We start from the raw sequence: 16,551 nt of genomic DNA on the forward strand, positions 1-16,551 counted from the left end.
CTCTAAAAGCTTCTGAACTATATATATTTCTATTTAAATGTCCCATTCTTTTCCCTACACCTTGACCTTGCATAGATTTCTGTTTACCAGCCAATAATTTATCTATAGTCAATTTCACAATGAAAATCTCCTTAATCTTCTTAAAGTTGATAACTTTTTTCTTATACCATTCCCAGATTATGTTCATAACTCTATTGTAAACTTTATCAGAGTGCCTTATTTTCATGTCTCTCACCCACCAAACTATACCTTCCTTGAGGGCAGAAATTGTGGCACCAAAAGGCAGATCCAAATACAGTCTGCAATGAAGTGTGAATAAAATTTAAAAACAAAATTTACTTTTAGATCAAAAAATGTTTTTAGATGCTTTCTATTTTTTAAAAAATCACCTGCAGTTGGTTCTATAGTGAGATATAAAACTGAACAACATTCCAAAATCTTAATTTTTTCCTGAAAAAAAATTTTCCTGGTAGTTAACAAGTATTTTTGATTTGTACTCACTGTAATTTGCTCTGCTAAAGTGTTATTTGGTCACACTTCTCACTTGGCTTTCAAGCCTGCTTTCAATTTATAAGAACAGGAGAAAAAAGAATGCTATAGCAAGTATATACATGTAGCACTTGCAGTATAAGAGAATTTTTAAGGAAAATGGTGATACAGTGATATGTTTTTTTCTGCTGAAAACATCACTGTCAGTATATTTTTGGATCTTGAAAGATCTCTTGTGTTTATGGCTTGGAGCCTGCTTGCTAGCCTTGATTTCATACTGTTTACTAAATTATAGCATTGCAATAGGACATTTCACCAATATGATATTGAAGAATAACAACTATTTCATAAGGAATGGTAATTATCTAACATTCTAAGCACATTTGGCAGTGTGACTTGGTGGGGCACAGTGCTGTCCATGACACAATGGCAGCCTTACCCTCTAAATTAGTAACTTCTGTAGGAGACCCCAGAAGCACACCTCCCTCCCAGCAGTGAAAGCCAAGGATTCCCGTTTTGATTAGCAGGCGCCTTCTGTTCACAATAAAGGGATACAAATCAGGCAGTGATGGCAGCAGAGTTCAGGCTTCCTTAAGGCAGGCATTACAGACTAATTCAAAGGAGAGGAGAGAATCCACGATGACAGTACATTCTGTGCCATGGAGAACATTCTTAAGCCTTCAATGGAGGGAAGGACTCAAGAATGAAATAGCACCAGATAGGGGCATCATTAGACTTGTAAAGCAAAGCTTCCATTTTCTATTTTTATATAAGCCATTATTAATACCTTTAAAACAACTGTGATATCTGGACAACTAAAATAGAAATGACTTCTTAAGATGATTACAACTCTTAGTCTTGATTTATAAAAATTATTTTATATAATTTTAGTAGAGTGATAATTTTTCTTTTTTTTTTTTTAGGGTGAAAATCCTATTTATAAGAGTGCCGTGACAACTGTGGTCAATCCGAAGTATGAGGGAAAATGAGTACTGCCTGTGCAAATCCCACAACACTGAATGCAAAGTAGCAATTTCCATAGTCACAGTTAGGTAGCTTTAGGGCAATATTGCCATGGTTTGGCTCATGTGCAGGTTTTGAAAATGTACAATATGTATAATTTTTAAAATGTTTTATTATTTTGAAAATAATGTAATTCATGCCAGAGACTGACAAAAGACTTGAGACAGGATGGTTATTCTTGTCAGCTAAGGTCACATTGTGCCTTTTTGACCTTTTCTTCCTGGACTATTGAAATCAAGCTTATTGGATTAAGTGATATTTCTACAGTGATTGAAAGGGCAATAGTTAATGAGCATGATGAGAGTTTCTGTTAATCATGTATTAAAACTGATTTTTAGCTTTACAAATATGTCAGTTTGCAGTTACGCAGAATCCAAAGTAAATGTCCTGCTAGCTAGTTAAGGATTGTTTTAAATCTGTTATTTTGCTATTTGCCTGTTAGACATGACTGATGACATATCTGAAAGACAAGTACATTTAGAGTTGCTGGTGTAAAATAGGTTTGAAATAGTTGATCTCCACAGGCCATGGGAAAAATTCAGAGAGTTAGGAAGGAAGAACCAATAGCTTTAAAACCTGTGTGCCATTTTAAGAGTTACTTAATGTTTGGTAACTTTTATGCCTTCACTTTACAAATTCAAGCCTTAGGTATAAGAACCGAGCAATTTTCTGCTAAAAAGTCCTTGATTTAGCACTATTTACATAAAGGCCATACTTTGCAAAGTATTTGCTGAATGGGGACCTTTCAAGATGAATTTATTTTATTTTATTATTTTTATTTTGTTTAATGTCTGGTGCTTTTTATCACCTCTTCTAATCTTTTAATGTATTTGTTTGCAATTTTGGGTAAGACTTTTTTTATGAGTACTTTTTCTTTGAAGTTTTAGCGGTCAATCTGCCTTTTTAATGAACATGTGAAGTTGTACCGTGGCTATGCAACAGCTCTCACCTATGCGAGTCTTACTTCGAATTAGTGCCATAGCAGACCACTGTATGTTTACTTCTCACCATTTGAGTTGCCCATCTTGTTTCATACTAGTCACATTCTTGTTTTAAGTGCCTTTAGTTTTAACAGTTCACTTTTTACAGTGCTATTTACTGAAGTTATTTATTAAATATGCCTAAAATACTTAAATCGGATGTCTTGACTCTGATGTATTTTATCAGGTTGTGTGCATGAAATTTTTATAGATTAAAGAAGTTGAGGAAAAGCATTTCTGGTTGGTGGGTAGTTCACTTATGAAGCTAAAACATAATTCTTTAAAAAAATGTACTAGGAACATAAGGAGAATGGTATGGTAAAATAGAGACTTGAAGACTGTCCTTGGGCTCTCTGAATAATGGTGGATAGATCCTTATGCTGCTGTGCTGGGAGACAGATTTCATCCCAACATTAAGCAGAATTAAATTTATGAACATCTTAGAGCCATTAGTAGGTGCTGGAAACTGTATCAGTTTATTTAAGATAGGGGATTGTTAACTTTTCTGATAAGAAAAATTAGGAAAAATTTTACTTTTCTTTGGCTTTGGTTTATGTTTGAAAGGATATATCCATAAGAACTACTTGTGTAAAGCTTATTAGAAGAAATATATGCTCCTTTCTTAAGCATACAACAAATGTCAGAAATATTTGGAGGAGAAAAGGTTTCAGCCTTGCTAGCCTCTCACGTTTATACAATCCCTTCACATCCTGTTAATTGATCTTCTTTTAGTTACTCCATTTAAATGTGTTTCATAGCTTAAAGCATCTTTGAGGTGAGAATTACACATTTTTACTAATAGTTTGTAAGATCCATCAAAAAATTATATTTATTATTCTCTGTCACCCTGTTTCATCTTGTTTACCACCATCCATAATTCCACTTAATTCATTTCCCTATGCCTTAGGCATAATCAATAAAGTTGAATTGCATATTTCTGCTCCAGAACTCTGCTCTTATAATGGTATTTTAAAAATATATTAGAACAAAGTAACAAAGCATATCTTCTATATGTACATATTTTTTTTTTCCCAAACACGTGGTGGAGGCTGGAAGATGGTGAATTTTTAGATTTTATATTATAATGTATAGCAGACAAAAAGATTTTCTAACTATAGGAATCCCTTTGTTGGAAGTTGGAGGAATTGCGTACCAGTTTATTTCTCATGCTGACCGTAAGATCCTAAAATACTTAAATTGGATGACTCAGTTTGACATTTGAGTAATTCTAGGCTTGAAACTGGCAATTTCAAAATATAGTCTGAGAAATTGATAATAGTATATCTATCTATATGTAGATATACACACCACACATTGAGATGCTTTGACTGAAGCCACATAAAACTTCATCACTAAAATATTTATTTTCCCAGCAACAGTACTTTTTGATCTCCAGTGAAACACTTTCCAAAAAGCAAGAGTCCAGGAAGCAAAATAACAATCAGAATTTTTTTCCATTTATACTATAGAAATTTACAAAATATTAAGTATCATGAGTACATTATTTGGCTAATGTCAAATAGTGGCATATTTTACAGTGATTCCATGACATTTTACAAAGTTTTCTTACTCTTTTCCAGTCTTACTTTATGAATTTCCTTAATACAGACACCCAGGTAAGACCTTGAGCCACAAGAACAGTTCATAATACCACTTAAAAAGTCACCTGTGGTCAGCTTTTTGTTTTTACCTGGAATTTTTCCTTTCTGTTGCCCACTGCAGTTTGAGAGAGAACCTGAAGTAGAAGCCATTTGTCTTTATCCCTTGGAGGCTTAATGTTTACATTTTTTAAACGTTCATTTTTATAGATTCCAGGGGTACATGTGCAGGTGTGTTAACATGGACATGCTGCATAATGGCTACTAGTGTACCCATCACCTTAGTAGTGGACATTATAGTCAATAGGTAATTTTCCACCTTTCACCCTCTTACTACCCTCTCTCTTTTGGAGTCCCGGGAGTCTGTGCTTTCCCTCTGTATGTCCATGTGTACCCATTGTTTAGCTTCCACTTACGAGTGAGAACGTGTGATAGTTGATTTTCTGTTTCTGAATTACTTCACTTAGGGTGATGGCCTCCAGCTCCATCCGTGTCACTGCGAAAGACATGACTTCATTAAGGCCTAGATATTTCTGATCTGATATGCTCAAAGAAGTTCAGAAACAAAATGAGTATCTCCTCAGGACTCCTTTTCAACCTGTAAAGATCCTTCACTGGGACTTTAGAATTTCTCTCATGACTCAGGATTCTTCTGAGAATTTAGGGATAGGTGGAAGTGACTTCTGAGTGATGAGTGGGAGCAGATTTTCAAGGTGGTTTAGGTCTAGATTAAGTAGCCCATCAAATCTCCACTGCTCTGAGGGTGGTATGTCATCTAAGTGTGAACCTTTAGAGTACAAAAATGGTAGGAGAACCATGAGACAAGTATTAAGTTCACTGATACGGCAATTCTTATCTTCATTTGCTTCTACAGTTAAGTCTTCACTAGACTTTTAATTAAGATTTTAAATTTTTGAGGGTATAGAGTTTCCATAAAAAGTCATCAGTAATAATAAATTTTATTTGACTTTCTACTTATTCTGGATTCTAAAACAGATGGACATATAAACAATTTACTTATGGATCAGTTTGAGAGAGGAAACACTATTCAGAAGATTTAAATCCCAGAATTTAATCCATTGCTTTACTGCAAGTTTACAGAAGACACATTTGTCTTCACTTTTATCTGCAGTAGTTGATATATTGACTTTACATGTGAAAACTTACACTAATGTTGCTTACTGACCAAAATTATTCCTGGGAGGTAAAGAAACCTTCAGATTTTCTACAGTAACCACTGACGGGCCCCCTAGCAGCCATTTTAAACATAAATTTGATGGTGTTGCCCAAACATCCACAGTCCAGTTCAACTTTCAGATCCTCAAGCCTGCCATAGTCCTTTGTGTTTGGTATTGCTTTCTTATCCTTAAATGTGGTAGCTCCATGAGCACAGGGACCTGTGTTTTGATTCACTGTGTCTGCATACTTCACTTCGCAGAACATTTTCAAGGTCCATTCATGTTGTAGCATGTATCAGAACTACACTCCTTTTGTGGCTAAATATTCCATTGCCTGTGTATAGTATATTTATCCATTCATTTTTCAGTGGACACTTGGGGTGTTTCCACCTTTTGGCTCTTACGAATAATATTGCAATAAATATTGGCATATAAGTATCTGTTCAAGTTCATACCTTCAGTTCTTTATATGCCTAAAAGTAGATTCACTGGATCATACAGTAATCGTGTTTTGCTCTTTGAGGAACTGCCAAACTGTTTCCCACAGTGGCTGCACCATTTTACATTCCCACCAGCAATGTATAAGGGTTCACCAGAGAACCCTCAGAACAGAACAGATACTTCACCAGAGAAGATCAATGGCAAAAAAATCAGAAAAGAAAAAAATGGAAATGCAAATTAAAGTCACAGTGAGATATCATTAGATACCAGTTAGAATGGCTAAAGTTTAAATGGCTGAAAATACCAATTGTATCCTTAGAACAATATCTGGCACAAAGTAAGGTGTAAGCAACCAATAAGTATTTGTTGAGTAGATGGATTCATTTCTGTAATTTGCTGCTGTGCCCACCTACCTATTAGCATCTGCAGTGACATACTGGCCTTCCTGCCAATTCTTCTAGATAAATTCTCCAAGGCCAGACCTTCCACTTGTATTCCTCTTGCAAACTCCATCACCTATTGCCTGCTAAGACAAGCAGTTCTCTCCTCTCCTGCATCATCAATTTTCCCCTCTTCTGGGTCATTCCCCTCAGTAACAAACATACTATAGTTACCATCTCTGTTTCTCTCTTTCCTTTTACAACTCAGGAGTTGTCTAAACCATACATCTGTGACCAAATGATTTTTGACAAGGTTTCCAAGTTTGTTCAATGAGGAAAGAAAAATCTTTTCAACAGATGATGCTGGAATAACTGGATTTCCACAAGCAAAAGAGTGAATTCAGAGCCCTAACTCACACCATATACAAATATTTACTCCAAATAGATCAGTGACATATCTAAATATAAGAGCTGAAACCATCAGACTTTTAGAAGAAACATAGGGGTGTACTTCATGACCTTTAATTTGCCAAAGGGTTCTTAAGACACCAAAAGCATGAATAACAAAAGATAAATTGGACTTCATCAAAATTAAAATTAAAAAAATTTTATGCACAAAATTAAAAATATTTGTGCATCAAAGGACATTATCAAAAAAAGTAAGGCAACTTATATATCTGATAAGGGATTAATACCAGAATATATAAAGAACTACAATTTAACAAAAAGTCCAATTAAAAATGGGCACAGCATTACTAATTTCTCTAATGAAGATACATGAATGGCTAACATATTTTGAAAAGAGACTCAGAATCGTTAGTCATCAGGGCAATGCAAATTAAAACCGTAATGAGGTACCACTTCATACTTACTAGGATGGCTCCACTTTTTAAAAAGTGGAAAGTAAGTGTTGGCAAGCATAGAACTCAGAAACCAGAATGCACTGCTGGTGGGAATGTAAAGTGGTACAACCACTGTGGAAAACAGTTCAGCACTCCCTTAGAGCTAAACATAAAATTACCATATGACCCTTCATTTATACTTTTAGATGTATAGTCAAAAGAAAGTAGGGGCTTGAACAGATACTTATATGCTCGTATTAATTGCAGCATTATTCACAGTAGCCAAAACTTGGAAACAACCTAGATATCCATTGAAAAGTGAATGGATGAAGAAAATGCATCATATATGGGACAGTGGCATATTATACAGCCATAAAAGGAATAGAGTTTTGATACATACAACATGATGAACCTTGCAGATGTTATGCTAAGTGAAATAAATAGACACAAAAGGACAAATACGTGTTCCACTTACATGAAATACTTTGAATAGGTAAGTTCCCTACAGACAGAACAGCAGTTACTAGGTGCTGGGGGGTGGTGGAAGTGGGAAGTTATTGCTAATGGCTGTAGAGTTCTGTTTGGGATGGTTAAAAATTTTGGAAATAGTGGCGATGGTCACATAACATTGTGAAGGTAATTAATGCCACTGAAACAAAGTGGCTTTAATTGCAAAAAAAAAAAAAAAAATGAAAAGGCAAGACATAGTGGGGAAAATATTAGCAAAGCGTATTGTCTGATAAAGGACTTCTAGAACACATAAAGATCACTTAAGAGTCTAAAACAAGAATAAGAAGACCCCCCTAAAAGATTTAAACTGGGCAAAATATTTGAACAGATGCTCCACCAGAGAAGATGAATGGCAAAAAAACAAGCAAATGGAAAGACAAAATCATGAGATGCCATTAGACACTCACTAGAGTGGCTGTAATTTAAATGGTTTCCAAGGACATGGAACAACTGGCACTGTGATTTAGCGTTACTTAGAATGTGGACTAGTGCAACCACTTTGGAAAACAAGTTGGCAGTTCTTGAAAAGTTAAACATATGACTTAACATTTGAGTCAGCCATTCTACTTTTGAGCATTTACCCAAGTGAAGTGAAAACAAGTGTCCACACAAAGAATTGTTACACAGTGTTCCTAGCAAGTCTGTTTATAATAGCCAATAATTGGAAACAACCCAATGTCCATCGACAAGTGAATGCACAGATTGTATATTCAAACAATTTAATACGACTCAACACCAAAAACTAATAAACTGGATACATGCAACAGGCTCCAGGGGAGTCAAGATTTCCCCTTAGTTATGGTTGGAGAGGGTGTTACTGGGCTTCGCTGTAGGGGTGACTTGGGAGCAGTGAAAGGATCCAGTTGCCCAGCCCTGACTCAGACACCTGAATCCTCATGGTGCCCTGGAGGAGGCAGTGCTGAGGTAGGCACTTCCCTCGCTGCCACATTCCTTCTGCTCCTCTTCCCTCTGACCCTCAGAGGTCAAGTGGGAAACCCTGGAAAGGGAAGCAGCTGCCCGCAAGGCCAGTACCCTCCCTAGTTTTTTTTAGGTAACAATCTGAAAGGACAAAGCAACAGGGGGCTACTTGGTCCTGCAGGGGCTTGTCAGGTAAAACATCCAAAGAGAGGAAAAGGACCAAAAGTTTGTAGTCACCTAGATTGCAATTTATTCTAAAGATTTTACTTAAAAGGAAAAAAAGGGACTGATTATCTTGGGGTCAGAGCAGCCATACCAGAGAGTACCCACTTCCGCCTCCCTTGGTTGCTCTTATCAACCAGAGACTAAGAAAACTTCAGCTTCAGGAGGCTAGAAACCTAAAACAAATGAAAGAAAAATAGGAAAGAAAAAAATGGGAAAGAAAAGAAGAATGTCGGATTAGGCAGCTAGCTACAAGTCAAAAGTGGGAAAAAGAGAGGAACTTCAAGGACTAAGCAAACGCCAGTGTACCAAACATAATGCTAGCCTCAGATCACCTATTGATTTACGAACAAACCTCTGGATACAGGAGAAAGTAAAAAATAATATGTTTATAGATAATATTTTGATGTAAATATATAATAAACTAAACTACATTCCCACCAGCAGTGCATTCTGGTTTCTGATTTCTATGCTTGCCAACACTTACTTTCCGCTTTTTAAAAATTAGAACCATCCTAGTAAGTGTGAAGTGGTACCTCATTACGGTTTTAATATAATCAAATCCAGTTAGAAATTTAAAATTAACATATTTATATACTGAAGAATTTAACAAAGGGCACTGATTGACTTTTATACTTCTACAACATAGGTTCTAACTTTAACAATGTTAATATGCACTAATTGAAAATAATTCATGAACTTAATGAGCTGGATGTTCAAATTATAAGCCAGGGGATTCCACTAAATTCCACTGCTCCCATAAGCCTGAGAAGATAACTACATATGAAATTTTATAAAATGACTATGCCTCACTTTAGCCTTGCCTAAGTTTTCCATAGTCATATATCTATCGATGTAAAATATACTACATTGGGCATAGATGGAAGGTCTGACACAATAAATAATAATTAAGTCTTCGGCACTTAAAAACTTGGTTAAAATGTGACCCTGTGAACCTCCAGTTAAGATAATTTATGTTACCCAATGTAAGTTGAAACAAGGCATTCAATGATTAAAACTAATTCTATAAAACCTAATAAAGAGGTGATTATCCTCACTGCTGCTTTCAACAGCCCAATTTTTCTGTTCCCAAATCTGAAAAAAATACATACATATATACATACACACACATACATATAGAAAGGGCACCTCATGATGATGGATTACTGCAACCTTAATGCTGTGGTCCCACCCATTAGGCCTGCCATAGTCAATACCTAATTCATTTAAATTGCTAATTTTATTCAGTTACCTGGTAAATCCTTTGCTCTTAAGGGTTTGGCTGACGGTTCTGTTTAGTGCTCATTTCCATTGCCTCTCAGCTTCAGTTTACCTCCCCTTCTGCAGGGACCCAGTGCAGCTTTTCAGACCGCCTAGGAGGTCTCCCTGGCTCTGTTATCGCACGTGACCTTTGCAGACGAGATCTTAGCATCATCCCCCTTCTCCAGGAGCGCAGGGAGGATGTCCTCCTCCAGGAGATTCATGTAATACTTTAAAGTACTTTAGTACTTTTGAGTTCTGGTGGAAATGTATTCCTCATTTACAAATTTTACTTTAAAGTCATTAGACACTCCTGTGAATGGCCTCAAAAAACTCCACTGGAGAAGCTTTGGCAGCCTTTTGCAATGCCTCCTGGAGCCTTTGGACTATTTAGGATGGCCATTAGTTGCCTGGAGCTTCTGATATAAGATATTACCCCCTTAGCCCCCTGGTATCCACCATTGGAACAACAAAGGACCGCTGCCTACTGGGCTGTCTTGGAAATGGGAGACTCTGAGAGTCCTTGAGCCTTTCACCCTCCAGACGCAGCTGCCCCTTATGCTTTGGGTCATGGAAACTGCAGCCCACAAGGTTGGCACAGCTACCTAGGCCTCCTTAAGGCAGGATGGAGCAAAACCTGGGCCCCCTGATACTTCCACCTGCCAGCGTGGGCAGCTTCCTCTGGCCCAAGTCCCTTGCCAAATACCAGGAGCTCATTCCTCCCCTAGACTCCCTGACTGCCTGGGAAGCCCCGTGGGGTTAACGGAGTGAACAGTAATGGGAGTCGTAGACCATGCAAACGTCACCGCTAATCATCCTTGGTGAAGCTTATGGAAAGCTGTTGTTTTCCATCCCTTAGCCAGGATATCCCTAAAAAAGGACAGGACCCCAAAACCACCACTGGTCGAAACTTCAGGCAGTCATCTTAGCACGGGATGTCCTGGTCAACAACTGGCTTCATCTTCATATTTATTGTAAATCTGAAAACTGTCCCATTCACATCAAACAAACCCTCCAGGAATCTCTTGCATCAGAGACCTCCAAAGCATTAAATCAAAATCACATATCTCCACACAGACTAAGGTCAAAATGTAAGACCTTGCTAGGATATTCCTTGTTCCCTTCAGAGTTAACATGTTACTAATAACACCCAAGGCATATGCTTTACTTCTTAGAATACACCACCTTGGCTCTCGAAAAAGACACTGAATAGAACTTTCATGTCCCCGATAGGTCCCAAGTAACTAGTTTAATTGAAAGATGTAATGATGTCCTCAACTCCTTGAAATTCCAGTGCCACAAATACACTCCTGAAGTTTTCTAGTTTGTCCTGGGCTTTATCTATTATTATACTTTTTTTTTTTTTAATCTTGTCCCCATCCGGTAAGGGCTGGAAGCCAGGTTGAGGATGTGTCCTGTCCTGGGGCTTGTTAACCACAGATTGTCCTGCAGGCCGGGCAGCTGCTCATTGGATATGGAACGCATTTTGGGTGATGGCAGAGCCCTCAGGAATGGGATTAATGCCCTATTAAAGAGGACTGAGGGAGCTTGTTTGTCCCTTCCACCATCTGAGGACACAGCAAGGAAACAGAGGATCACAGTGTCTATGAACCTGGAAATGGGTCCTTGGCAGACACCCAATGTGACAGTGCCTTGATCTTGGACTTCTCAGCCTCCAGAACTGTGAGAAATACATTTCTGTTGTTTATAGGCCACCCACTTCATGGCATTTTGTTATAGCAGCCTGAATGGCCCAAGGCAGGTGTTTAGGTCAAGGTTTGGTTATTTGGCTTTTGTTTATTTTGCCTATGGATGTCCAGTTGCCCATTTGAGGGAGAGGCTGGCTTTCCTCTCATGAATTGCTTTTGTGTATTTTCAAACATCAGTTGAGCATATTTGTTTGATTGAGACTGTTCTGTCCCATTGAATGATAAGTCTATCCATTTGCCAATACCATGTGGAATTTATTAGGTATGTAGTAAGTGTTAAAGTAGAGATGGCATTCTTGTTTTTCAAAATTGCTTTAGCTGTCCTAGTTCCCTTGCTGTCCATATACATTTTTATTACAAGAGAAACGTGCACTTCTTATTATTTCAAAGTATAGTAGTAAGAAAACCTCAGAGTAGCTTCATCACAAATGCCGAACTGTCGTTACTGGGAAATCCAAACAGTCCTGCATCAGAACCAGTTTTCCTGATTAACCCAATAATAAAATAGAGCAAAGGCTGGCTTGCTAAACAGGTTTCACTTTCTTATTATCATCCTAGTCTCTGTGGCTTGGTAACAAGAAACCTTAATGTGTTCACATTTATCTCTTCATAACAAGTGTCTATGACATAGTTTGGTGGGGAGGAAATGAAAACGCAAGCACAGAAATCAGGGCTTGGTGAGGTTCAAAAACTCCAAAATTTTCATTCTAACTAAATGAGTTGGTATATATTTCCATTATCAATGAAAGGGGAAGGGGTATTTTAAATGAATCATATTGCAGAAAGAATGAATGGACACAGATGCACTTATGCTTGCCTAGTTCTTGGAAATAATATTTTTGTATACAAAGAATTAGGATCATCAAATCACTATCTTCACTTTAATTTTCTTAATTTTAAACATGATGGCAGCCTCATCACTCTCCTTTAATTTGAAATTTGTTAACTGTCCTCTAATTTGAAATTTGTTAAGCATGAGCATATGCTTAAGTGCTGATACCTTTCATTTGAAATTTGTAAAATTATAACTGAGACGAGGAGGTCTTTAGAAAATACTGTAAGACTGTTAGATATTTTGTAGGAATGTGAGATTAAATTCTCTAACACAGGTTTTGAGTTAAAGAAAAAAAATCCTCATTTCTTACTGAAGAATTTAAAACTAGTTTATGTATTTACATATATATATATATTTAAATTACCTACACTATGAAAAGGTACCTTTAAACTAGTAGTTAGGCATTGTTTTATGAACATAAAACAAGCAAAACTGAGTACGTTGAATGAAAATTTAGAAATAAAACATCCTATTCCTGAGGAATATGAATTACTAAAGTTTTGGTCTAAAATGACTAGATAATATAATGATATATAGCTTGAGAACTGATAATAGCAAGTAAATGAAAGTCAATTTATTCAGAGAATTGAATGGGAAACTAATATTTAAGCCTTTTCTATAAAAAACCATCAGCTTTATGAATCACAAAATTAAAGAATAAATAATACTAAGATAAAAGTTTCCCCATTATATTACAGAGAAAACCATGTTCTGAGCTATGGACTTTTATACCTGGATGTCTTCTCTGAGGACATCAAAAGAACTCACCCATAGATCAGTGTGCCTCATTTCATGGTCTGCCTTGGATTCCCACACACCCACTGATCAAAGTCTGTGGAATAAGGAGGTATCTTTCTGCAAAGAAGGCAGACAAGAAAGTGCACATTGTGATCTCTCTAATTGTTACGAAGTTGAAGAACTGGCCAAACTGATGTATGTTGACAGGAATCAAAAACAGGGGCCGCTGTGGAGGGGTGGACAGTGTTATCTGAAAAGTTGCAGGGGAGATTATCTGTGTTAATGGACATGAGCCATACATTGAGAGGGCTGCTGGCTACTGAAAGGAATATAAAATTTTAAAAATTTGTGAAATCATGCAGTTAACATCTGCACACTTCACTATATTTTAAGTTTTTATTAATATAAAAGAATAAGAAAACAGAATAGTATTCCTGTTAAACAATAATAGAGAAAAGTATGCTTTATTTACAAATTTCTCCCTCTAGCCGATCATACAATTGACCAATTCAGGGTGCCCGCTGCTGGTTGGATGCCAGGCGGAATGTCAGGGTGTTCTCTGGTGTCTGTTGTGGCTGTGGGATCCACGGTTACTGGGCGGAGCCCTATGGTGCCTGTGGTGCCATGGAGGAGCTGCGATCTTCTGTGGAGCTGGACCCTGCGCTGACTCCTGGGAAGCTGGATGAGGAGATGGTGGGGCTGCCACCCCGTGACCCGAGTCCTCAAGTCACTTTCCACAGCCTCGATCGGAAGACAGTGGTGTGTCCACACCTCATGGGTTTACTGCTGAGTCTTTTACTTTTATTGACTTTGTCTGTCTCTTAGGAACCGACTCTGTGTAAGAGATGAAAGGCAACTTGCAGAAACACTGCGTTCACAGGTGAAGGAGGAATGCCAGCTCACTGGCAAGAAAACAGATTGTAGAGACTGAGGCATCTTTAAAAGATGTCAGGGTACAGAAAAAGTCTTTCAACACCCCCGGCTTTGTAGATGCTTACAAGAAGGTGAATAGCACCAATGCGGTGCTGATGGAGAAATTCACGTCCCTGATTTAAGAACTGAAAGAAGAGAGATCCAGACTCTCCAGGCAACAAGAGGAGCTGGTAGAGATGCTAACAACACTGGAGGCCCTGGGAGAGGCCATGAGAGCCACCCAGTCACAAGGAGCTTTTCCACGCCTGCCAGGCAGCTGAGAGCCAAGCCCTGCTGCTCCCTCCCCCATGAGGAGGGGCTGGGTCTTAGAGCAGCACTGTTCTCTCCCCTCCACTCAGGCCTCCCGAGCTGACAGGCTCTGTTGCCACACTGACTCCATCTGAGCAGTCCTTGAGGTCACTGGATCCGGGTACCCCGCCCCTGGCCTAGAGTTCCTCCTCCTCCTCCTCCTCACTGTAACACCGCAGCCAGCTCCTCAATGGGCGGTGCCTCCAAATCTAAAGAATACGGAGGTCCTGAAGCACACCAAGAAATGGGGGGACTTTCTCTTCACAGAAAGTTTGAATTCTGTCTTAATGAGACAGAATGCCATACTTGAGCACCTCATCTTTAGCTCAAATTGCAATGTCATCAAACTGTATTTCTCAAATCAATGATCTGTAAATATGATTTATGTATTAATCTCCTAAGTGAACAATTTATATTTTACCATCTACATAATTATTGTATTATGCTTTAAAAATATATTTAGTTTATCAATAAAGACATTCAGTACTCAATAGCAATTTTTTTTCTGGAGTTTTATTCCCAACAGTTCTAAGTCATAAGTTAAAGTGCCAGTTTTTGGCCTGAGTATTTGGTGAAAATGTTATGCAAAGGGAGATTTATTTGGGGGATAAAGTGAAAGGAATGTTTAGAGAAAAGATTTTTTTTTTTTTTTTTTTGGAGATGGAGTCTTGCTCTGTCGCCCAGGCTAGAGTGCAGTACCGTGATCTCGACTCACTGCAACCTCTGCCTCCTGGGTTCAAGCAATTCTCCTGCCTCAACCTCCCGAGTAGCTGGGATTACAGGTGCACACTGCCACATCCAGCTAATTTTTTGTATTTTAGTAGAGATGGGCTTTCATCATGTTGGCCAGGCTGGCCTTGAACTCCTGAGCTCAGGTAATCCACTTGCCTTGGCCTCCCAAAGTGCTAGGATTACAGGCGTGAGCCACCGCACCCAGCCAAGAGATTTTTTTTAAACTTTTATTTTAGGTTTGGGGGTACAGGTGAAGTTTTGTGACACAGGTAAACAGGTGACATGTGGGTTTGTTTCCTCACCAGGTATTAAGCCTAGTACCATATAGTTATTTTTTCTGCCCCTCTCCCTCCTCCCACCCTCCCCCATCAAGTAGACCCCTAGAAATTGAAAGCCTTCTAATGGACTCCAAAGTTAAAAACAGTAACATCAGGTAACTTCTTCCAGTACAATTGCTGTGTAGGTGGAGAGATGGATTTCTGGTATTTCCTACTTCTCCATCTTCACAGAATCTTTATTTCATTCTTTTAAATAATTTCTGCCTCATTGTTGATGACGCATTTTGTTCATATGTCATTTTCCCTATTTTTGTCAGTTCTTTGTGTTTTACTTTAGGTCTTAGAGCATATTTCAGATAATTGCTTTAATGTCTTCATCTAGTGAGTCCAATACTGAAAGCTAGTAGGAATTTACTTCATTCTTTTGAAGGGATGATAGTTTTTTTTGTTTGTTTGTTTTTTGTTTTAAATGCTTTGTGGTATTCATTTGAAAACTGGGCATGTGAAAAAACAAACGCCTCTCCCAGTCTTTGAAGACTGGTATAGAAGATCTTCACTAATTAGCAGGCCCCTGAGTTTTGGGATCAGCTTGTCTTCGTGGGTATTTTCTGGGAATGTGTCCTGCTGGGGCCTTACTATGCCTTTTCCTCCCCAGTTTCTCTCATATAGATGACTGCTTAGATGTCTTAATTTTCCAGAGTCTCACCCCAGCTTCTTTTTAGGTCTCACATGTTCTATTATATCCTTCTGCCCATAATTTCTGTGCCTAGACATATATATATCTGCTTTCCCCCTGCAGTTTCCATGTGGCATGGTGCCTACCACTGCCTTTCACTGTTTCCACAGCTTAAGATCCACACTGAGCCCTGAGTCCAACAAGACAGAAACCAGTCCCTGTGGGAGCCCACAAATAGGTTTGAATGTGACAAATATTCTCTATTCTGCTTCTTCTGGTTTGAGGGAGAAGACTGGGAATTGGGCTGCTTACTCCTAACTGCCTCATGCCTCATTGGTGGGGTAAGGGCAAGTGAAAATGCCATAAAATTTCCTATGTATATATTTAATGTTTCCATTAGGGAACAAGGGCTGAAGCTTCCTAGTCTTCCATCTTCTTTATGTCATTCCTCAAAACCAATGTAAATCTTGTAACTTTGTATAAAGTGTTTATTATCAAATACTACTAGTTTTCCCTTAAAT

General features: G+C 38.1%; 1 protein-coding gene across 2 annotated transcripts in view; it reads left to right on the forward strand.

Moving 5' to 3' along the window:
* Window positions 1–2,652, forward strand: part of ITGB1 (integrin subunit beta 1) — a 57,824-nt gene extending 55,172 nt beyond the window's left edge. For both annotated transcript variants that reach the window (XM_025396492.1, XM_025396491.1), the window contains exon 16: window positions 1,413–2,652. In XM_025396492.1, the coding sequence (XP_025252277.1) occupies window positions 1,413–1,478 (66 nt within the window). In that variant the 3' untranslated portion in view covers window positions 1,479–2,652. The remainder of the gene's footprint in view (window positions 1–1,412) is intronic.
* The last annotated feature ends 13,899 nt before the right edge of the window (window positions 2,653–16,551 follow it).

This window comes from Theropithecus gelada, chromosome 9 (genome assembly GCF_003255815.1).
Source record: "Theropithecus gelada isolate Dixy chromosome 9, Tgel_1.0, whole genome shotgun sequence".
Lineage (NCBI taxonomy): Eukaryota > Metazoa > Chordata > Mammalia > Primates > Cercopithecidae > Theropithecus > Theropithecus gelada.